Here is a 22,827-nt window from a genome sequence, read left to right as displayed (position 1 = left end):
CCTCAATACCAGTCAAGGCCACAGGAGGGCTCCTTTTGCAACAAGCTCAAGTTTTCTGTATTTCACCCACTTCAACCAGATGCAGCATCTCAACATCTCAAATTCAAGTCACAAACACGTTCTTATAGAATGCAGATAAACATGCTAAATAAAGCTGTCTCACGGAGCGTTTTCACACTTTAAAGAACAACTGTATCCTAAATGAACAGGTATAAAAAAGAGAGAGAGAGACAAGATTTGTTTGTGTTTATTTATTTCTAATGTGTTTTATTTTTATTTTTTTTTATCTGTCCACAAAGTTATATTAGTCACTACTATGTTAGGTCAGTTTTCCCTCACTGCAATGGCAGTAAACTACACAAGAGCCCAAACCCAGCGTGGTCCCCTCACCTCGCAAAAGATTTGTCATATTACAGAAAAAAGACCAATACCCTTTGAAATGACAAATGCATCCTTTCTGGAGAATTTTCTGATTCACAATCAGGATATAAGGTGCCGTTTTCATGTCTATTTGTAAATTACATGCAAGCAAATTGAAAATTGTGCAAAAAATTTGCTGATTTTTTAACAATTGTTTGGCAAAAAAATCAACTTAACTGAAGTCAGACAAACACAAGCAATCTTCTTGGGAACATTTGAATACTTTGTTAAATTGTCAGCTGATTTTGTCTCTATTTCTAATTGTGAATTATTCTAAAAATTGGGAATGCACCTTAAAATCTGACAATATTCTTATTAGCTATTACAGAATTGCAGTTTACAACTATTTAATTAAAAAGAGAATTTGTAGTTGATTTGACATTTGAGTACATTTTTTTAACCAACTAATGAATAAATACCAGAGAAGAAAAGAGGGCAGACTCTACTCAGTAACAAGCAGCTTGAACTTAACAGTAAAGTTTAACCGTAACAATATAGACGAGCTAGCTAACACAGGATGTTATGCACTCTTTCTACTTCAGTAATCATTCGGCAAATAAACGGTTACATATAAAACATGTCGACCTGCTCTGATGTGTTAGTATCTCAAGACAAAGGTAGGACTGTTTGTAGTCTCCTATTTGGCCAAATGTACTTTTAAATTTAGACTAAACACGTTTAATAGACGGAAAACCTGTAGCTAATATTAGCATTGCTAGCATGAGCAGTTTTCTTTCCTTGTGTTTACTACGTGTGGTTGTTCAGCACTCTGATAGTGATTATATAAATGACAGAGAACATATACAACCATATTTTTTATTTTCTAGATCAAAACACTGCCCAACAACATGCCATTGTTGGTTTAAAATATCGAGGCATTACCCAGCGTCAGTTAGCATCCGTGGATAAAATCTTCCTCGATGCATTAATTATAACTGATTTCACTGAACAGCAGTACTATATCTTACACAAACTAGGCACATATCTGATGACACAAGAGCAACTTAGCTTTTAAAAGCCTTTTTTTTTCTTTTATAACATATATAGCATATTTACGTTTTGCAGTCATGTCATTGCTAATAACATGATGGCTAAGATGATGTTAACTAGTGTGCTATTTCGGATGTGTGACACTGTAGGGTGAATAAGGCCCCAGACGCAGGTCTAGAAATGAGGCTGTGATCATCTGCCACCAGTTGCTAGCAAAAAATGTTTATTCACTGACTAGATGGTGAAAGCCTTTATTCCTAGAAAACTGCTGCAGTCACCCACGGTTTACAAGGAACATGTTGACTTATCTGCACACACTTGCCAGCTACTCTCAGAGCGGTAGTAAAACTTTTGCCTTCAAAGCAAAAGCCACATCTTTTAAAATCACTTGGCTTTTACTTTGAAGGTGAACATTCTCTGTTTGTGTTGCAATTTTTTTCAAGAAAAAAATTTGCGACTGTTTGCAAGTAATTCACCAACTTGTGTAGAAACTACAGGCAACCACAGCACTTTGTTAGTGGCCAAAGCAATGACAACAAAATCTTCATTGCACCAGTCTCTTTGTGACCAATTCCAACAACCACTTGCCAACCAGTCTGGGAAAAGACGCTACCGTCGCTACCGGTGGTTGTATCACATCCCATATGCAGACACATATGCTGCTACACCTCAATGAAACAGTAGGAAGGATGGTGTTGAGAGTATGAAAAATAGAAATTGCTAAACATGTTAGGTACACCAACTGTGCATTTCATCAGTTTTGAGGTAAGCGCATCCTGGTTTCCCTGTTTTTGAGTCACAACAAAGCCGCACGTGTGTTTGTCTTACTCCTACTAAAGTACACCTTCGAAAGATTAAAATGATTAGCTTAGGTGCAGAGAGGATTTTTGTTTCTTTGCAATCAATTTGGAAATAATGAGGCCTTGGCTTCATTTTTACATTCAAATCTTTTGTTTCTTTTGAAAATATGCCACAGCTCTGGGACTTTTTGTCATTAGACCTTTATGATGATTGGCAGTCCATTTTATTCCCATCTGCCAGCGGGAGGAGTTGGAGGGACCATTGCTCGGGTTTGTGCTCTCCTTAAAAAAACACAACATCTCTAATGCTATCTGTACAACATTCAACAACACATTTCTCTTGATTTTTTGTTTTTTTGTTTTTTTAACCATAATGCTAAAACAATAATACTTATCATTATAAGAGCATTTTTCCATCTCAACGGCATTGAACAAACACCACACAAACTGAAATAAAAATCTAATAAAGGCCTCAATACCAGATAGTACACGTCACCTTCAAGTGGTGCTAGAGATAGACTGTTTACAGATGAGAGCAGGACATGGAGGGAGAGCAAGCATGATGGGGGGAAAAAGAGAGAGTAAAAGAAAAAAGGTGAATTATTTTGTTTCCTCGAGTGTATTTGCTTTAGTGTCACATCAGACATGTTTTGGCACCTCATGAGATTAAACACAACATATATGTGTCTTAGACTTGGGCTTTGGTTTACCAAGGGTTAGTATTAAGACCCGAAGTTCTCTAACCCTACTTCTACAACAATTTTTACTTGTCTAAGGGTAGGTAGTTCATTCTTTTAAGAGTCTAGCCATGCTAGAACATAAGGCCTAGTGACCTTGTTTAAGGCCCAATGGGCCTGAAAAAATGGCAAATAATGAAAACAAAAACACAAGAATAGAGGGATCAGGAGGTGAACACAGGAGAAGATGATCAAGAGAATGGGCTGATGTGTTGAAGGGGAATAGGAAAGAGGAAAGAGAGTGTGTCGATATAGGCTAAGTGCTTTTGGTGAGTTTTACAAAATATACCAGGAAGTGCTTGAAACAGAAGGCACGGTGGCATTGACAGTAGTTGTTAAAGGAGACACCACTAAGGGACTTTCACTACAAAACTCATAAGGTGCTCTAAAAAGGGAACTTAATCACATTAATGCACATTAAAGAGTGGTCACAATCATAAATTACCCCATCAATTTGAGTCTTAGCAGATAAATAGAGGCTGTTAACCAGTGTAAGAGAATATTAATGCCTCACATTCATAAATATACCTTCAAACTAGGGTAAAGAAATGATTACTGGATGTTTCCACATAAAAAACAAAATGCACTTCATTTTTTTTTCCTAACCACCAGTTCAGTGGTCGAATCTGATACACTGACAACCTAGCTGACTGATTTTGCTAATCGATGGGGTAAATCTACTGAAACCACACATTTACACACTTAAAAATGACAACCGAAAGTGACAACTGCCATTGAAAAAACATTTGGTCTATTGATAAAGTCAAAATGAAAACAACTACTTTGGGAACTCAAAAAAAACTTGCACAGTGCTCTGTATAGACATTCCAACTAGTCTTAGCTCACAAACATTATAATCAATATCACCTATATTGATAACCTTTTCTGTAAGCATCTTGAAAGGAAAATAAACAAAAGTCTGCTTTTTTTTCTTGTCTTTACAAAAGCTACACATAATCTACTGGGATGCCTATGCGTTTGTTAGTGTTTTAATAATTACTCCTACCATTGTCTTTTCTTTTCTTATTAAAACAAAAAAAAGAAGAAGAAGAGAGGGAAACTACTCATCTAAAACACACCGTAACCCAAGAGTACAGTTTGTTTCTTAGATTTAGTCCTGTCTGGCAGCTAGACTGCTTTCTTTGTCGTTCTCTACCTTGTAAAAAGTTAAAATTTTCCTTTTTTTTGACACAGTCGTAGTCTCTTTAAAACAATGTGTCAGTTGATTGTATTCAGGAGCTTAAGCGTCGCCCCTTCAGCCCTCACACAGACTCTCGCTCTGTGTTCAGTTGGTGCCTTTGCATCCCCAACCAACAACCGCTACCATTGTAAACACTGAATGTTGAACTTTGACCTCCTTTTTAAGCGCTCAGCTTTTGACCTTTCCTCACATTATATCACATACTTTTTTTTTTTGTTCTTTTCAAGCTGAGCCACAAACAGCTACAGTCTGTGTCAAGGACATTACACTATGATGTAGCATTTCTTTTACAACTGAACTATTCACAACACCCTAGAACCACTTTTAACAAATATATTGTACTTAAATCGTTTAAACTGTATATTCAGATAAAATGAACGATCTATCAGAGCCTCGATGGGCAGGGATACCAGAGACTCTCTCGACGACATACATGAACAGGCACTAACTGAAAACAAATGAACAAAAATATTACAAACTTTCTGTTTTTCTTTAGCACAGTCATCAAGAAACATTTTTCTGACAAACAAGGCAGTGATACATACTTGAAGGAAAGCACACGGCCTGTAACAGTTGCCTCATGCCTTAAATTAATAAAGAATAGCTTAGCTGAGGTTTGCAGCTTGAAACTTTTTTAGACTAAACTTTCCTCCGTGTCTGTTTTTTGTAGTTTGAGGAGGAACCTGAAGCTGTTCAGTGGTCAGTCAGTCAGGAGAGCATCTAGTCGCAGCTGGCTCCAGCATGGTCAGTGTTGTAGTCTGGGATTTACCAGTCCATTATAAGTGTGGGATAAATGCACAACTCTAGAATGATGCAGGACCTTGCCCTAGATCTTTCGATTATCAAATTGGAGATCATTGTAAAAATCACCCATCCTTCGGTGAAGTCTGAAAAACAAATAGAAAATGTGGCCTACAAAATCCTGAAAAGATGCATCCATGCGCTTTCTTTTTTTACAGGAATTTTACCGTATTTTGTGGTGGACCACAAAGTCTAAACTCAAGTAGACAAATAATGACAGAGGAAATACCATAGCTGTGGCTCTCCTCTCTGTCAAGACTCCTCAGGACTGCCCAGAAATGAAGGTATGACAGGGCAAAACACCATTAACCATAAACAACTTCTCTCTCTGTAATACTTTCTGCCCTTTCTTCAATTCTTTGTCAAAATTTGTTGGAAAAAAATAAACCCAACATTCCAATTTAAGTGGTGTCACTCAAAACATTTTAATCTCCTTAGACTCTATCCTCCTCCCCTCCGACGTGGTTAGAGCTCAGGGCTGGTGAAAGAGCGAGAGACATCCTCAGATCTTGGTCTTGTGAATCCTCCAGACTGCTGTTCTCCAAATTCTCTTCAAATTCTTCATCTTGTTCATCTTTCTCTTCATCAATTTTGCCCTTGAGTTCAGGAACATCTGTTACATTCTTTGACACTGAGGACATGGAGTTTGGGTGTTCAAGAGCATTACCCAGATGTTCTGCTGTGTGCTCAGAGATACCATTAAGGGTTTGGGACTGAGTTAAGGACCATTCTCCCATGGAGGCCTGGGACTCGGCCTCACTTACATGCCTCCATATTGTCAGAGGGTCGAGGTCAGAGGGATCCATTCTTGGCCTTGTGGCCTTTGAGGTTCCATCATCATCCAAGATCACTGAAGAGCTTCTTTTGCGCCTGGACTTACTGGTGTGGTTGACCTGGAGATGCATGGCCATCAGCTCTGCTGACGATGTTCGAAAAGGACAAAACAAACACTGGCTCAGTTTGACCCCTGTTGAACTATCCTCTACGGCATCCTCACCACCTTCCCTTACACTCATGCCTCCATCCTCCTCCATCCCTCCAAGACCAGGTGAAGTGCGACGGGACAGATCCAGTGGTTCAAAACCACCCTCCTGAGTTGATGGCACAGGTACTTCCTTGTCACTTGATGCTTGAACCATTCGGCTTGTAGTAAGGGGCTTACGCCGTGACACCTTAGGTGCCTTTGGTGGAGGAGACTCCCTGATCCAGCCTCCTTCCATTCCACCTTGGTAAAGCGCACCCATTACTCCAGACAGGTACCTGTACTGGGTCTCCAGGTCAACATCCCTTAGAGCTGCTAAGGCCTTTCGATGCTCCCGCTGGTCTGGAAGTCCCAGGAGCCAGGACTGCTGGCTGGGTCGAGAAGCGGGGTTGTCTGTTGGAGCCCGGTTGACCGGGCAGTGGTTGGGTTGAGATCGGCGCTGCTTGACCAATCCAGAGGTTCCAGAGGTCAGACTGTTGATAGTGGAGGTGAGACCAGAGGAGGAGGAGGAATTTGAGGCAGCTGATAAGGCATTGCGTTGCTCCCTGTGGTGCCGCTGGAGATGGTACTTCAGAGAGCCAGATTGAGTACCCGCATAGTCACAGTGGGGGCATTTGTAGGGTCTCTCACCTAGAGAAAACATGATGAAGAAAGTTTATGTATAGAACAGTAAAAATAAAGCTAGAAAAATCTTTTACAAAACAGTGGGACTCATTAGATGCTCCAAAAACGAATGCCTCAAAAATGGATGTTCACTGGGTAAGAAGGAAAAAAAATATTCGGGTGATTTTAAGTATTTTTATATTACAGTTAGTGAAATACCTTTGTGTTAGTATTAATGACATCATATACAATAAGCTTTTTTATGGCATACACAATTTTGATTTCACACACAGGATGGTTTTTTTTCTTTAGTAGAAACCTGATGGTACTCACCTTTGACCCTGAAAAACAGTTGCCTCTTATACACACATGTACAGTCATGCAAAAAAGAAATCTTTCACAGGTCCTTGAAGCCACATGACAAACTAAGAATACTCTTGAGACTTCCATAGGAATTAAATACTTAAGTAGCACCCAGGTGCTGCTAATCAAATACGCTTGATTAAATGATCATCAGCAAGTCTGAGCATTTCTATGAAAGCAGAATTTTTAGCAGTTTTCTGGTCTGGCAGGTTCAGGAGTGTGTTAATAAAATGACACAATCTTCCCAGGAGTGGACGTCTCTGCAAATTCACCCCAATTCGACACTGTCCAACAAACCGCAAAGGACCTAAAAGCTGCATCTCTGACTCTATAGGCCTCAGTTAGCATGTTAAATATTAAAGTTCATGACAGTACAATTAAAAAAAGATTGAACAAATATGGCTTATTTGGAAGAGTTGCCAGGAGCAAGCCTCTTATTGCTAAGAAACACAAGCATACAAACTGTTGAGCACAGTTGTGAAACAGTGATGATTTGGCCTTGTTTTGCAGTCACAGAACATGGGCGCCTTACAGTTATTGACTCCTCTGTATACCAAAGTAATCTAGAGTCAAATGTGAGACCATCTGTTTAATAGTCAAAGCTTGTTTCAAACCGGGCCATGCAACATGACAAAGATCCCAAGCACAGCAGCAAATCTGCAACAGAATTGCTAAAAATAAAAATTCAAGGTGCTGCAGTGGCCTAATCAGACCTCAACCTGACTGAAATGTTGTGGTGGGACCTTAAAAGAGCGGTTCATAAACAAATAAACAAATCATGTTTTTTCACAGGAAAGCCAGTTTTGCAAATAAAACAAGGTCAGATTGATTTTTTCCAATACCGATATATACAATTACTTTTTTTATGGCAGCTACAATAAAATTTCCCTGTAAATAATTCTTACTTTTTAATCAGTTTCACTCACTCCTATTTACTGAGGACTATCTCATGGGTACACTCTAGGTGAATTGCAGACCTGGGGACAAATTTCAGCAGTCTAAATGGTTTCATGTGTAAAAGATACACAAAAAATGGAAAAAATGCAATCATTTTTAAAATAAGTTGAAAGTACATTCACTATGCTGAAACACTACAGCACTTATTGCAAAATCGTAACATCGCAAATAAGTATGGCAAGCAAGTATTTTGCAAAATCGCAGCAAGCATAAGCTGCTCAAAGGTCATTTGAGCAGTTCTGAGTAAGAGGTGCAGTTACATGTTTTAAAGAGAGATGGCAGTATTCCATTACTCATTCAAAATTACACAGCTGGGAAAGATAAAGGGGATGATGTTGAACATTAACAGCAGGAAACGTTAAACATATGAAAAACGTAAATGATCTTATTCCCAAGAGTTAAAAAAAGAAAAAACTGGTCACATAGGAGGAACGCAGGCCCGAATGCAGGCGTACATACAGATGCAGGGACAACTTGATTGTGTTGGTGAAACAAACACTAAAGACGGGATAAAACTCTCGATGGGAAACGAGATTCTGAAGAGAGCATTATCATAATTTGATGCATTTGCTTTAATTACTGACCATGTGATAATCACTTGATGGAACAGAGGCAGTAGTGTATGAGAAAATGAGCAGTGCATGATTGGGAAAAATATAAACGCGTTGAGATAAGTCTTTTCAGCTATAAAATGAGTAATGATGATGGCAACTCTTAAGAAGACTTCACAGTGTGCATTTTTTGGCTGCTGTCTTTATGGGAAGTTCTCCAGTTAGTAGTGATAGGTGGCATCGCAAAAAATGAGAGATGGTTTTTAATTTTGATCAAATACATCACCTGAAGGCAAATAATGAAAAGTGACAATGACTCATGCTGATAAAGGCTTATGAATATGGATCATTAATTAATAGTGTGAGTGAGTGGTGTTCGAGATTCTAACTTTCATTAAAGTCCAACTCGTTGGTTATCAGAAATCCTGTACTCAGTTTTTCCTCTTCTTTTTCTTTTTGTCCTAAAAAAGTTTATTAAAATGTTTTTTTCTCTTTACAGTATTTAAGGCAGACGTTAAAGATTTTTATTACAGATTCTTGTTTCAAAGACAGAGAATTCTCTGCAATTTTTCATGCATTTAATTTGTGCATTATTTAATATTTTTATGTAATTGACACAAAATAAATATGTGTCAATAAAGTGCACATAAAAATAAATAGATTATTTTTTTTTTAAAAACCATCAAACCACACCAGTTTCATTTTGCTAAATTTTGCGTTATACAAATCGAAATAGAGACATGAGGATTACTGTTTAATTAGTGGAGAAGACATGAAAAGGTTTTCTTTTGTACCGTTCACTAGTAGCGAGGTTAGAGGCCAGTAAGAAAAGTGAGCAATTTCCCTTTTTAATCCCTGGAGTGGCTTGATTTTTTCCCCCCAGAAACTACTGTTAATATACGCTCAAGCAAGGCACTTAAGCTGGAGTTGCTCCGGTGGAGCAGCTCAGTTGCCTGCAGTAGAGGGCTATGATTAGCGCTGGCCAGGCCTCTGGGGTAAAATCTTTGAAAAAAAAGAAAAAGAAAAAACGGTAGTTCTAGAAAAGCAAGGATGCTCAATGCAACCTTTCCAGGGATTTATAAAGGTTAAAAAAGTAAACACGGTTTGTTAAACTCACAGCACTATCTCACCTGTGTGAACTCTGAGGTGCACTTTGAGATGGTGTGAAGAGCGAAAGGCTTTGCCACAGTAGGGGCAGTCTTTTATCCCTCTTCCACGCACTCGCTCCCTGGTGGGAACTGAAGGTATGGAGGAGACTGTCGTCAACCCATTTTCTCCTGCAAGTAGGGAAGAAGGAAAAAAAGTGGAAAATGTAAAGATAGCAGCTAAGATTCTAATGACAAAAGAAAGTAATAAAGTCATAAGTTGAAAAACAATATATTCTTATATGCTAGCAAACACAAACCAAAGAACTAGAAAAAAATACTCATGTCACACCTTTGAAGCTTGAGATGACAGAGTGAAACCCTGCAGATCCTCCAGCTTGTTGTGATCCACCACCGATCAATTTTGATTCCTGTCTCAGTTCTGCCATTTGTTGGGATCCACCGCTGTGTAGCTGGGATTCTTGTCTCACTTCACCGCTGCCTCCTCTTACCAGCCCCACTCCTCTATGATGACTGCTCCCTTCCTCTTCGCTGCCACCTCCTTTCTGGGGCCTCTGAGTGTGAACTCGAGCATGAACTACCACCTGCTGTAGACTGCGGAACAGCTTTCCGCAGTCTGGGCATTCCCATGGCCCTCCTGGTCCTCCGGTCTCTTCTCTAGGATCCAGGCCTCCAAGGTAGGCTCTGACTTGGTCGACCTCTGTAATCACTGAACTCCGCCCCGGGCCTCGTTGCCCTTGCTGCTGGCCTCGCTGATGAGGCCTCTGTTGCTGAGCTACTGCCAAGCTGCGAGCCACCAGCTGCCACCAAGTTGCCTGATCTCCTCCTTCTGAAACTGTTGCTGGAGTTTCCCCGGTTCCCCCTGCTCTAGTCGTTCCCCCTCCTCTTCCCGAGTCTGCTCCCCCTGCAGTAACACTGCCACCACCGTTTCCCATCTCTGCTACTTGAGCCACTGCTTGAAGTCTCTCCATGCAGCTAGCCCCGCTGCCATCACTAGGCAAACCGAGATAGCCCAGGATGGCTGACTTACTCAAACCCATCCCAATTCTGCCTCCAGTTTCTCTCTCTGGTCTTCCCTGACCTCCTCTGGCACCACCTCCTCGCTGAGTCAGAAGGAGACTGGAGTAGAGGGCATTGAGGGAGCTTTTAGACTGCTGCTCAGCACTTCCTGGTCCCCCAGGGTTTCCCAGTCCAGCCTTGAGGCCAAGTTTGTTGAGATGAACTTTCATGTGATTTTTGAGGAACCAAGGCTCCTTGAAGCCACGGCCACATACCTGGCACTTATGGTCCAAGGAGTCCTTGTGCTTTCGCATGTGTCCCTTCAGAAACCACGACTGCGTAAATCGCTGTCCACAAGTGTCACAGCGAAATGCTGGCAGTGAGGAGGACCCGCCCACTGCAGCAACTGATGTCAGCTGTGGGTTGCTCGGGGTTGGGGCTGGGGTGTGGGTCGGCGTGGGTACTGGGGTGTCGGGGGTTGCGATGATGGGCCTCGAACCGTAAGCTGGTGGAAGAGCAGGTACATCGGGAGAAGGGTGGCACTCCTGTAAGTGGGACGCCAGGCTTTCTTCTTGGCTGGCAGAAAAGGGACAAAGAGTACATTTGTATGGATTGTGGAGAATGCGTACATGCCGTGCCAACTCTGAAGCTGTTCGGAATTTTCCTTTGCAGGCATGGCAGCGAAATGTAGGCGTGATGGAAGCAGATACGCCCTCCCCGGTGGCTGAATAGGGAGAGGTCACGGACACAGGGTCCTCTGTAAGCGGAGGGGTCAAGGGTGTGCTGTCATCCAGTAAAAAACTGGGGTTCTGGTCTGTCTGTAGTCCATCATCGAGACCTTTGACCTCACCATTGACTTCATCGTCTTCTGTGAGATGTTGGATGAGAGCCCCAGGCAGTAAACGCTGGTTTGGGTGACTTCTGTGATTCGGAATTAGGTCTTTGTGGTTCTGCTGGATTTTGAGGTGCTGCTTTAGGGGAGCTGAAGGGAGCCCAGTCCTATACAGAGCTGAAGCTCGCCGGTCTCTGTCCAGACTGTGAGCTCGTGCATGAAGAGACAAAATACTTTGGAATCTGAATCTCTTTCCACATACATGACAGGGATACCTGAGTGCAGGCCCCGAAGAGGCCCCTCCAACTCCAGGTGTGGCCCTGGTAACAGTATCCTTCTGGAACAGCTGGAGGTCTAGTTCATCACTACAGTTCCCACTCTGTCCTGAAGAGAGGGCCAGCTCCAGGGCACCACACCCGAGTAATGGTGCTGATGGTGTGTCTGGCGGAGAGGAGTCCAAACAAGGGCTGCATCCAGCTTCTTGTCCCCCTCCTCCTGGGAACAAAGCCACTGCCGGCGTTGGGGATGGAGGTACTCCATCCAGCCCTTCCTCGTCATCTTCTTCATCAACATCATGGTGATTGCTGTTATTACCCTCGTGGAGGGGGAACGGAGAGAGGGGGAAATAAGGCGCAGTGTCCGGGCTCTGCGGGGAAGGTTCGGAGCTGTGAATGGGCAAGACAACAGGGCTATCGGGGAGAGAGAGCTGAGTGTGAGGAGAGGAGGTCTGGGGGCTGTGGTCCAGAGACGGCAGTGTTGGGGGCGACTGGGTCTGCTCACAAGAAAGAGACAACACACACTCTGGTGGAGAATCCATCCTCTATCAGTACAAAACACAAAGAGAGGGAGAGAGACAGATAGGGAGAGGGAGAGAGACAGATAATGAGCGGCAACCAGCGACTTAAGAAGGAGTTAAAAGTTAAAAACCTCAAGAAAAGGTTAAATTTGCATGTTGTGCATAATTAGCTTTTCTAGCACGACCTTGGCCAGATTTTAAAAACTGCACAAACTTCGAGGGTATGAGTCTGTATGTGTTGATGCATGCGCATATAGGAAAAGAGAAAAAAAGTCCTACCAGCATTGTGTGTGATGTTATGCCATTCTTTAGTGTCTCTGCTGAGGGGGGACACAGTCCTGTGGCAGTCTCCTCCTGTAATTGTCTGAGGACAAAAACAAGCATAGAAAGCTCAGAATATTATTTGCAACCAAAAATCAAACAATTACTGCACTTGAAGTTGTTCCCAGCCTTTTTTAAAAGCATATTAAGACAATTATCTAACTAAAGACTTTAGGTAAATTAGGAATAATAGTATCAGCATAATGCTTTTGAAATATCGAGCGATGAACTGCAGGTAGCAGAGTTTTGCCGAACAGGATTAAAAGCTATTTGCACTAAGACCCTTTGAACGGATTCCACCCTAAATTCTGATTGCAAACCACCAAATGCACACTCAACAATGCATTTTAATGCACGTGCATGTTTACTACGAAGAAAATCTGTATTTGATCGTTACTTGCTCCTCAGCCTGCGTGGGTGTGCGCATTGAATGTGTAACAGGTGTACACCTGTTCTGCCTCCTGCATGTGTTCAGCGTACACGCCGGCATACTGTTAGCACATATGGGATGATTATCTGAAGTGTGAACGTGCATTAGTGTGTGTGTGTGTGTGTTTAGGAGTTAAGGGCACCACCACAGGACACGGACTGTCCCAAACAGGATGGGCGCGCAATGTTTTGACTTCCCCACACACCCTTCCTGAACAGTCATACAGTAGCAGCTTTTTTTGCTTAAATCAGGCCCGGATGCGCTCACACTCGCAAACACACACACTCACACTCACATATGGTATGCATGCACCTAGCCAGAACAATAAATCTGCTGTTTGGGTGTGGTGGCATTCACCCATACATTGCTTAGTCATGCTTAATTGTTGAAGTCATTTATATATGTGAGCTTATTCTGCTGCTGCCGCCGCTGCTGCTGCTGCTGTTGTCTCGACTGTACTGCGACTGTCACCCCAGATAACAGAGTCAGCTGAAACGTGAAGTGTGATACTGCGCATTGAACACGCACAAGCATTTTGGCAGGGCATGCTCACACGCCCAAATATTTTGAGAGCGCAGCACTTCGCCTCACTTCCACCGAATTTGTGCGCGCCGTGGCTGGTTTTTGTCCATCATTTTTGCAGGAGTTGAGACGCGAGCGCGAGCACCCACAACACAACAAAAAGGTCATAAATCACTGTGGCAAAAACAATGGAACATCTGTGCTCGCAGGTGTGTCACCCACATTTTTGTTCACATGGCGGTACGGTCACATATGTGTTTATATGGATTTAAGTATTTGTGTGTGTGTGTGTGTGTGTGTGTGTGAGTTACTGAGGCTTGATGACAAAGAGATTCTCATGTAGCCAGTTGACATTTTAGCTCAGCTATGACTCACAGGGATATCACACCATATCAATCACATAAACACACACACTTACACACACACACTCTCTTACACAGACACAGACAGAGTCCTTTCTTAATCCACCATTATTGTTCTTTCTCTCACCGTATTCCTTTCCCTTCTGTCTTTCTTTCTCTCCCTGATTCATACTTCTTCCCATCCCCCTCTCATTCTCTCGCTCCCTCCCTCCCTCCCTCCCTCCGTCTATTATTCACTAATTTTCTTTCATTCTCTCCCTCTCCCCTCTCTCTCTCTCCTCTCTCTTTTTTCTCTCCTGCAGTGTTGCCAGTTGGCAGAGTGCCAAGGAATGCTGATATCAGCTGGTAGATTGGGCCCTGCCAACATGGCGAAGAGCAAAAAAAAAAAAAAAAAAAAAAAGGAGAAAGGAGGCAGACAGAGAGAAAGAAAGAGGGAGACACAGACAAATAGACAGAGCAGTTACAAACTGGGCAGCATTAAAAAAAGGAAACAGTCTCAGAAGCCATGTGAATGAAAATGATTTAATTTGATTGGCAACATGGTGTTGAGGGTAAAAAGCAAAGAAACCAAAAAAAGAGAAAGCGACATGCTAGAACAGAGAATAGCAGAGAAATCAGAGTAGTGGTAGTGGCAGGCTGGGGCATAACATGAAGAGAGAGCAACATTTAAAATCCATTTTGAAAGTCAACACAGAAATACACATGCAGACAGAGAAGGGGGGTGCAGAAAAGGAGAAGGAATAAAAAGCAGGAAAAAGAGAGAGAGAGGCTATCTAAATGTATCTGCTGCAGTATTAAGTCTGATGGCATTATCATATGAATATCACCATCACAATGCATTGTTCCACCGTGACGGTGGCTGTCGCCAACCACCGGCCCTGTCATGCCAATAAAGAAAATTTGGATAGATTGAGAGAGGGAGATAAGGTGCAGCAGAGGATGCATGGGAAAAGGGGGCTGGGGGTGACTCGGGGAGGGGGTGGAGTGGGGAAGAAATCATGCTGGAATCAGGTGGAGGCAAAACACATAAAAACCAGGTGTAAATTAAGCAAGAAGCGCACTGAAGACGGCATTCTCACATTATCCACAAATGCTGCTCATTCCCAGTGCGCACACACACAGCGAGCTATAAAATGGATTGGTGTAGGTACTCAACGCAAGGGTGAGAGCAGCGTACAAAAATGTAACACCTACGTGTGTGTGTGGTGGGTGGGGGGTGTTTTTAGTTTTGTAAGGGGAGGGGTAATAATCTGATTTTAAATGTGCGTCATGGTAATGAATATTTAATATTAGGTAATGTGATCCACATAGGAGATTCACAATGATATTACAGACCAGCCATTCCTAAAGTCAAGAGTGTTGTGGTCCACTTGAAAACCAGAAAATCCCACGGGGTCTCACCCAATCTTAAATCTTCGCTCTAACCAAAATACAAGAGAAAGTGATGGATTTCCTTGAAACTTTCATTCAAACCACATGAACAACACGGGCTACTGGCTATACACAATAATACATCATTTTAAACTGAGCTTCTGTTAATACTGCAGCCCACCTGCAGTACCTTTGCAACCCATCAGGGGGCCCCGGCCCATACTTTGGGAATCAGTGCTATAGACTTTTATAAGGAAACTTTCTGGTTTGCTTTAGATAAACACAAAAGCTGTATATAAACAATGGTCTGGAGCCATGAGTGTAGCATTATTTTTGTCTTTTCCATGTTTGTCTTGTCTTTTCCACTAGCACCTGCACGGCTCAACTAGACTCTACCCACCGCGGTTTTGGTCGTTTTCCATTACCACCTCAATGTGGGTGGGGTCGTTATAGCAAGGCAGCTCAAAAGTCCAGTGACGTTGTTTGCATGCAATCCAAAGACAACACAACAATGGAGGAGGTCGAGGCGATGGTACACCTGCTTCACGCACTCTGGCTTCTTGTCAGACTCAGAGTAAAAGAAAGAGCCAAGTCGGTGTGCAGCCATTCCCCGGCAGCCGTTGCCGGGTTTGAGTCTTGCAAAAGAGTTCCTCTCATGACTCACTCAGTGACCTCATTTGTGGACCAATCAGTTGCATGCGGTCTGCTGACATCACTTTTTCAACTTGACTCGCGTCACTTGGAAAACGGTCAGAGTAAGCACTAATAAAGTGCAGAGTACCCAGATCTACCACCTAATGAAAAAACCCTAAAAACCAAGTTGAGTTTAGCTGAGCAGGTACTAGTGGAAAAGAGGCTTAAGAGACACTGTAGATGCATGTGCTAGCAGCTTGTCAATCACAAGATAGCCACACATTTAATCAGGCCCTGATTTATCACCTAAATGTGATCGCAATTTACAAAATAGACATCATGACATCATCATTAAAAAGCGAACCGCTGAGACCCTAAATTGCTCAGGAAAGCGATTGCTGAGATCACAAATGGAGTGAAACGCAGGGTTTCTGAGCAACCTGGTTTCCCTTCGCAGCCACGGCCTGCGGGCCGTTACAAAGACTCCACGTTAAACGCACTTAAGCGTTTGTTCCACTTCTCAGGCCTGGAGCTATAGTTGACTGCTGATATGCAACACATAATGGATTTTCCCATCCCTTCGATACAAACTGGATTTTCCTGCACTTTCACTGGCTTTTCCTGTTTTTTCTTTCTTTTTTCCCCTGATCCTGAAATTTGCAGTGCATGAGCAGGAGTGTAATGACACAGTAATTCGCAAGATGACGCCAGCTTTAAAGCGTCCCGAAGTTGACATTCCAGCAACTGAAATGCAGCTTTGTGGGTCCTGAATTACCTTGACTGGAAATGAGTTTTTTATCATCAGGGTCACTATGTTTTGTTTTGTTATTTTAAACTGCACTGTTTAAATACTGATAACTACTCCTTGACTCAGACCACAAGACGTGCATAACGATACGGCTGAATCATACGTTACATCCCTGGTAAATACTGGCTGAGGGAAATTTGCACAATATGTTCAGACAAGTTTTTTGTTTTTTTCTGTTAGGTGGGGGTGGGGATCGGGGGTGTCACTGTGTAAATATCCACCGAAGTGGCAGAGTTTTATCGTGAAGGCAGTCAGTGCAGGTTTGCACATGCACATGAGAGATACATGTTGTAATTGTAAATATATATCAGGGTGTGATCACCTTTCACCTAGTGTTCATAATGGTGCCTGTGTGTGTGGGATAGAAGTGTTATACAGCTTTATAATAAGTAGTGTTAATGTATCATAGGTTGTATATAAGGAGGGTTTGTGTATTGTGATTTGTAGCCTCATGAAGCTAAACAGTACTTTGAATGCCTCGTCACAGTTTGTATAATTAAGCCTGACTTACAATGATCCCTTCATTCATTTCCTATCAGCCTGTGGAGGTAAATGTCAAAAGACTTAGAATAAATCTGAGTGTATGCTCTGCTCTTCTTGACCCCTTGTGACCCCTTGGGGATCTTGCTCTCAGATTGGGAACCAGTGATCTATAGCAACAGCGACCTTTGTGTTGTTTGAAAATTAAGTCCTCCTCCACGTACCTAAAAATAGACATCTTCAAGGTCTCAGGCACCGGCCTTAAGGCATAAAGTAAGGACTGTGCTCGCAGTCTGTGTGTGTATTTCTGTGAATCCCTACAAGTGCATCTTTCTTCCCGCTGCATTACTTGCACTCTCATGTGATGAAGCCAGCGCGAGGTGAGGTGTCCTTTGGGGATAAGTGGGTGTATGAGAGACTGACCACAAGGAATGGGGAAAAAAACCAAAGTGTGTGAAAAAGAGAAGATGAGAGCGAGAGGAAGTGAGGGGAGCCCGCTCCCTGTGCGGTACAGTATAATTTGGCCCTGTGGTTTTTATCGCGTGGTCACGTGGCGAACTTCCCCACAGCCGGTATTCATTTCCTTTACTTCACCTTTCCCTGAACCACCACCACCACCACCTCCTCCTCCCTCCCCACCGCCAGCTTCACTTCAACTTTGCCTGCCTCGCACTCTCACTCTTCCCTCATCTTCAGCTTCAACAATGATAAGGGTGAACATCTCCCGCGCACTCTCCGCCACCGAGCGTTAAAGATGGGTCTTGCAGATTGCTTATACAGGGAAAAATGCTACTTCATGTGTATCGTTTTGATCGCAGGACGCAAGTGAAACGGCGATCAAATGGCTCGCATCTGTTACGCTGCTGACCTTATTCAAAAGGTACTTTAGCAGAGAGGAGAGTTGCATTAAAAGGAAGCGTCCCAACTTTTACCGTCTTTCATCTGCGCAAAGTCCAGCTTGAGCCAGCATTTCCTGCCTCACTGATATGTTTTATGTTCCACTTCTCGCACCCTTACTCCTTTTTGCTTCTCCTTGTCTAACCTTGCAACTTTATTCTAACGCACCATCCCCTCTCGAGCTCCTGCTTCTTCTCTTTTTGAATGAATTCCTCCTCCAGTGAGAGGACACAAGCTGACGCTGGGAAGCAACGTTGCAGTGCCAGACCCGAGCAGGCGAATCCCGAACACCGGAAAGCATCTCGGCAGAGAAAACAAGAGTCTCGCTCCAACTCATACAGGCCGCGCCGTGCCTAAAACCAGTGAGTGGAGGGGGAAGGGGGGTGCTGAATGACTCGTCTGACTCGGGATTACGAGACTGAAGCTTTAAAAGAAGAATTGGTTGGAGCATGCGTGTGGTTGTACGCGTTCTTCCTAAAAGGCTTATGTGTGCACACCGAGGATCAGTTGCTAGGTTGGAGACAATCCTGCAGGTGAAACAAACATCCACCTGATCAATTTTCTCCCTACTGTCTGGGAAAAGGTTCAGAAACCTTTCTTCCATGAATGACACCCCTTCTACTTTAGTGTCCTTAAGCAACACACTACTTTCAACCCCCTCAGGGATGCTCACCACTCACTGTGACCTCCCTGGGGTATTTATGTATATATATCAGATACCTAAAACAGCTTTAGTGTGGGGGGAAAAAGGGTAAGTGTATAATAGTAATGGCTTCATTCTTTCTTCACCCTGGGGAAATTTGCAGAGCATGTGTTCTCTTTCTTAGGAACATCTTGTTTGAAACACACTCAGTTGCACTATATTTTATAAAGACACATATAAATGGGAGGTGTCAGTACTTAAATCAACGCATCCTGTTGTAATTCAGGGTGACTGATTGCACTCAAGGGCTCCCTGACTCTATGTATAGGCTGGAATGTAACATTTTATTTCTATTTTTTATTTTTTTTTTGCAGGGGATTTGAGCTGAAAAGTGAGGATGCACTCCAACAATGACTATAACGTCTTCTTCCCCACAGTCGCCGAGTACTTGCTCACTGGGGACTGCCGGGGTTCTCTCTCTATTGCACAGTCTTCAGGTTACACTATAAAGTGCTTTGATGCGGTGTCCAGAATGTTTTCAGACTAAATTGAGGCCAGAATAGTTCACACTTTCAGTTTTTCTTCTGGGAAGGCATCTGTTGTGCTGCACTGAGTAGGTCAAATGAAATGCGACCAAAAAAAACACAAAAAGAGTTGCATTGTAACTTAAAAACAAACTTGAGGGAGAAATTCAAATACTGCTTGCCTTCATAACATCGCACACCTGGCTGAAAAGCGCAGACACGGGACTGCCACTAATGGAAAGTTGGAAAAATGTTTTGCTTATCAAATCGTCGCATTTGATTTTTTTGTTTTTTATTCACACCATCTACCTGTACGCCTCTGCTGCAAACGCTGATTTCAGAGCTGGTCTTCCAAACTAAATGCGAGTGACAAAAAGTGGCAGACTATTTAAGTAAGACCCTAATGCTCTAAATACACTCTAATCCCGAGCAGCCTAGCAGAACTCTCAACAGTCTCAAAATGTCACAATGCAGTAGATTCTCCCTAACTGAGGGCAAGCAGGTGCCTCTCCCGCAGCGCACTAATGACCCAATTATATCAATCAGAAGCCTTGATTGGTGCTACACTCCTTTCCCTTTTACTCTCTCTCCCTCTGTCTCATTCTCCCCTCACATACAATCTCTTTCCCAAGAGCCACCTGGATGGGGTGGATGTGCCCCTTCAAGTACAGTACAGTATGTACAAAGATGGGAAGTAGGCAGCATTGAGGGTGACAGAGGAGGTGGAGGAGGAGGTGGATACTACTTGAACACAACAAGCAGACAGAGGTTTGAATGAAGCAAAAACCATTAGAGCCTTTTTAACATGGGGCCAGTGTTTTATATTCATTAGTACAGCTGGTTGCAGATGAGTATCTGCCAAGGGTTTGACATGAAATCAACGCCTTATATCTAATGGCAAACAACCTGTAGAGAGGCAGGGGAGGCTTTTTTTACCAACAGAGTAATAATTTAAAAAAAGAATGCTTGCGTTATTAGTTTTTGATCAAGCCCGGATAAGGAAAAGTAGCGTCTTGTTGCCAAAAGTCACTCTTGCGGGCAATGATCCAGAGAAAAACAGGGATTTGGAGTGAAGTCACTTCTTTTCTAATTGTCTCTGCTTTCCTTTCTTTTTTCTTTTTCAGAGAGGGATTATGAAAGTTAATGTGCATAAAACTGTCTTAAAAAAATGCCAAACCCTCCAAAAACATGCCTGATTTTAGGACACGCAAGCAATGTCAACCTACTTCCACTGTGCACAGGCTCTCAAGAGTGTGACATTTTGGGTAGATATGAAAAAAAAAAAAAAAATAGGGCATTTCAGGATCCCTAAACATATTCCATTGGATATAGAAAAAGGCGACGGGAGTGTCTTTGGTCAACCCAGATGACACGTCTGCGCCTTATCTCAAGAGGAATTTCCTCCTCGCCCCTGTGATGTGCGTCAATAACGTGCAACCATTTTCAGTACGCTCCTTTTCCCCCTCTCTCTTCTCTCTCGCGGCCATCTCAATTAGAGGCACATTAATGAAATAAATAACCATCAACAAACAATGCACTAATAAACACCCCCCCACACACACTAAAATCAAATTAACCCTGCCCGCAGATGGTGTCCGCGCACAATCCCGCTTCCAAATAGAAACAAGAACAACAACCAAAAGAAAAAATGCGATTAAAAATCATAAACAGGGGGGATGCAGGATAGTCGGAGAAGTCGGAGGGTGGCGTGTGTGTGTCATGTCAGCCTATCTATCGCTCTCTCTCCCCTGCTCCATTTTGTTCCTAAATTTTCTATACAAAAGATTAAGGGAGGGGAAAAAGACGAGTGAGCGAGCAAGGAGAGGACGAGAGGGGGGGAAAAGTGCCATCATGGATTTCATCTTGAATCCCTCTCTGCCAATCTACCACCGACATCAGTGCCCCCCCTCACCCCCTCAAAAAAAGAGCCATCGTGTCCAAAAACGCACATTTTTGGACGAAAACCGGTAACTTATCTTTACTGAACACAATCTGGCGACACGCGTTTTGCACGCACACGGCCCCAACATTTTATGTATTGCCACACTTGCTATGCTACTTTCTGAGCGCTGAGGTAACGTTAGGACAACTAAACGGGTTGTAGTAAACATTGTAGTAAAAGGTGGCCGAAAGTATAAGGTTTATAAAGCACCGTTAAACAGTCTTTTCTTTTTTTTCCTTTTTTTTGCGCGTATCCCACACGAAAAGTGGCGGTGCTTATCTCGGAAACAACGCACAATACAATGCCTAATGTGTGTCCAACAAAAGAATTAGTCAAGCTAATCGCATCTACCTACAAATTACGCTTTGTAAATCAACTTGCTAACATGCAAAAATCCACTTTTACGCTTGGACAATATGTCCGCGGCTTATCGAAATCCTCCGTTACGCACAGAGAACTTGGCTCTTCTTTAAAAAAAAAATACACATGTATAATAAATAATAAAAACATAACCTACTTAAAAAAGAAGAAGAAGACGCCGTTCTTTTTTCAGAGAGGTTAAAGAAGAGCTGCCAAATTACCAAACTGCTCGCGCGGATAAAAACAAAAATTAAGAGCTAGCTTGCACAACAACTTAGCTGAAGTTGTGTTCAATTTTTAAACAAAAATAAACCTCCGAGTGACTTTTCGTGCACTTGCGAGCATTTTTAAGTCGCATTTCATCTCGTGCTGACTGTTCGAGTCGACTTGGTTTAACTGTTACACCGAGTATTTCCTCAGTTATGAGGGAAAACAGTGCATTTCTCCGCTTTTTTCTTTTCTTTTTTTTTGTCATGTCACGGCTTATAAGCGGAGCTCCGACTGCTACATGCTTGTCGGCCACGCGCGCACATACACCGGCTTACATACATGACACACACGTAAAGTGGTCCGGAGCGCGCGGTTACATGCATACATACATACATACATGCATGCCTCGTGCCAATCACTCACATGCGAGCACGCGCGCACACACACACAGCCAAAGCTGCCAATGAAATAAATAAATAAATAAATGTGAAAAAGCGGAGTGAAATAAAACACATCAACAACTATGTTGGCCATTATCCCGCGTGTTGCCCGTGAAAGAAGAAGAAGAAGAAGAGAGAGAAAAAAGAGGCAACAACAGTCGCAGTAAATTAAACAATTTTGGAAATGTTTCGTCGCCGGTGTTTCGTGCCAGCACGCATAAAAGTGCATATATGTAAACATAGTGGTGAATAAAATGTAAGAAGATAAATGAAGATATAGGATATATGTTGAAAGTAAAGACTCAGTGTACTTACGGGAGAGGCGGCGAGGAGATTAATGACACGACACGTCATGATTACGTTTCACTTGAATTAAATACATTACGAGTTGGGAAAAAAATGGAAATCAGGGTTGTATACAAGCATACGCCGTTTCCCCCTCCCTCCTCCCTCCGTTTGGTCACCCTCTTCTCTCCCTCTCTCTCTCTCTCTCACACACACACACACACACACACACACACTATCTCTCTCCTCCTCCTCCTCCATCTCCCTTTTCTTTTCCTTCTCCCCTTCTCTCCTTTCTTCTTGCATTTTTGCCCATTTATTACACAGGAGTGAGTGAATGGGGGGGAGTGGTGGTGGGGGGGGCATAGGAGAAGTGGGAGGGAGAGTGATGTAGGTTGGAAATGTTAATTATAATCTCAGCACGGGCACCATTTTACAACGCTGTCATCTCTTCACATTTG

General features: G+C 42.8%; 1 protein-coding gene across 2 annotated transcripts; it reads right to left on the bottom strand.

The window, feature by feature from the left end:
* Positions 1–231: 231 nt before the first annotated feature.
* znf219 (zinc finger protein 219) lies at positions 232–22,580 on the bottom strand. 2 transcript variants are annotated; one of them, XM_031738829.2, is made up of 5 exons: positions 22,397–22,580; positions 12,418–12,502; positions 9,843–12,162; positions 9,536–9,682; positions 232–6,561 (listed from the first exon to the last, which is right to left on the bottom strand). In XM_031738829.2, the coding sequence occupies exons 2-5, from the start codon at positions 12,421–12,423 to the stop codon at positions 5,384–5,386; spliced, it is 3,651 nt and encodes a 1,216-aa protein (XP_031594689.1). In that variant the 5' UTR covers positions 12,424–12,502; positions 22,397–22,580; the 3' UTR covers positions 232–5,383. The 2 variants fall into 2 exon arrangements, with proteins under 2 accessions (XP_031594689.1, XP_039465897.1); XM_039609963.1 differs by lacking the exon at positions 22,397–22,580 and adding an exon at positions 21,589–21,909.
* Positions 22,581–22,827: the final 247 nt, after the last annotated feature.

The sequence above is a fragment of the Oreochromis aureus genome, linkage group 3, assembly GCF_013358895.1.
Source record: "Oreochromis aureus strain Israel breed Guangdong linkage group 3, ZZ_aureus, whole genome shotgun sequence".
NCBI lineage: Eukaryota > Metazoa > Chordata > Actinopteri > Cichliformes > Cichlidae > Oreochromis > Oreochromis aureus.
The sequence above is the reverse complement of the archived record's forward strand: the minus strand, read 5'-3'. Positions and strand labels throughout refer to the sequence as shown.

What these genes read in the sequence shown, in the direction of transcription:
- znf219 (XM_031738829.2), bottom strand. An exon ending in TGTCATCTCAAGCTTCAAAG is followed by an intron (nt 9,683 to 9,842) that starts GTGTGACATGAG and finishes CCCTACTTGCAG; the next exon opens with GAGAAAATGGGTTGACGACA. An exon ending in GCACCTCAGAGTTCACACAG is followed by an intron (nt 6,562 to 9,535) that starts GTGAGATAGTGC and finishes TGTTTTCTCTAG; the next exon opens with GTGAGAGACCCTACAAATGC.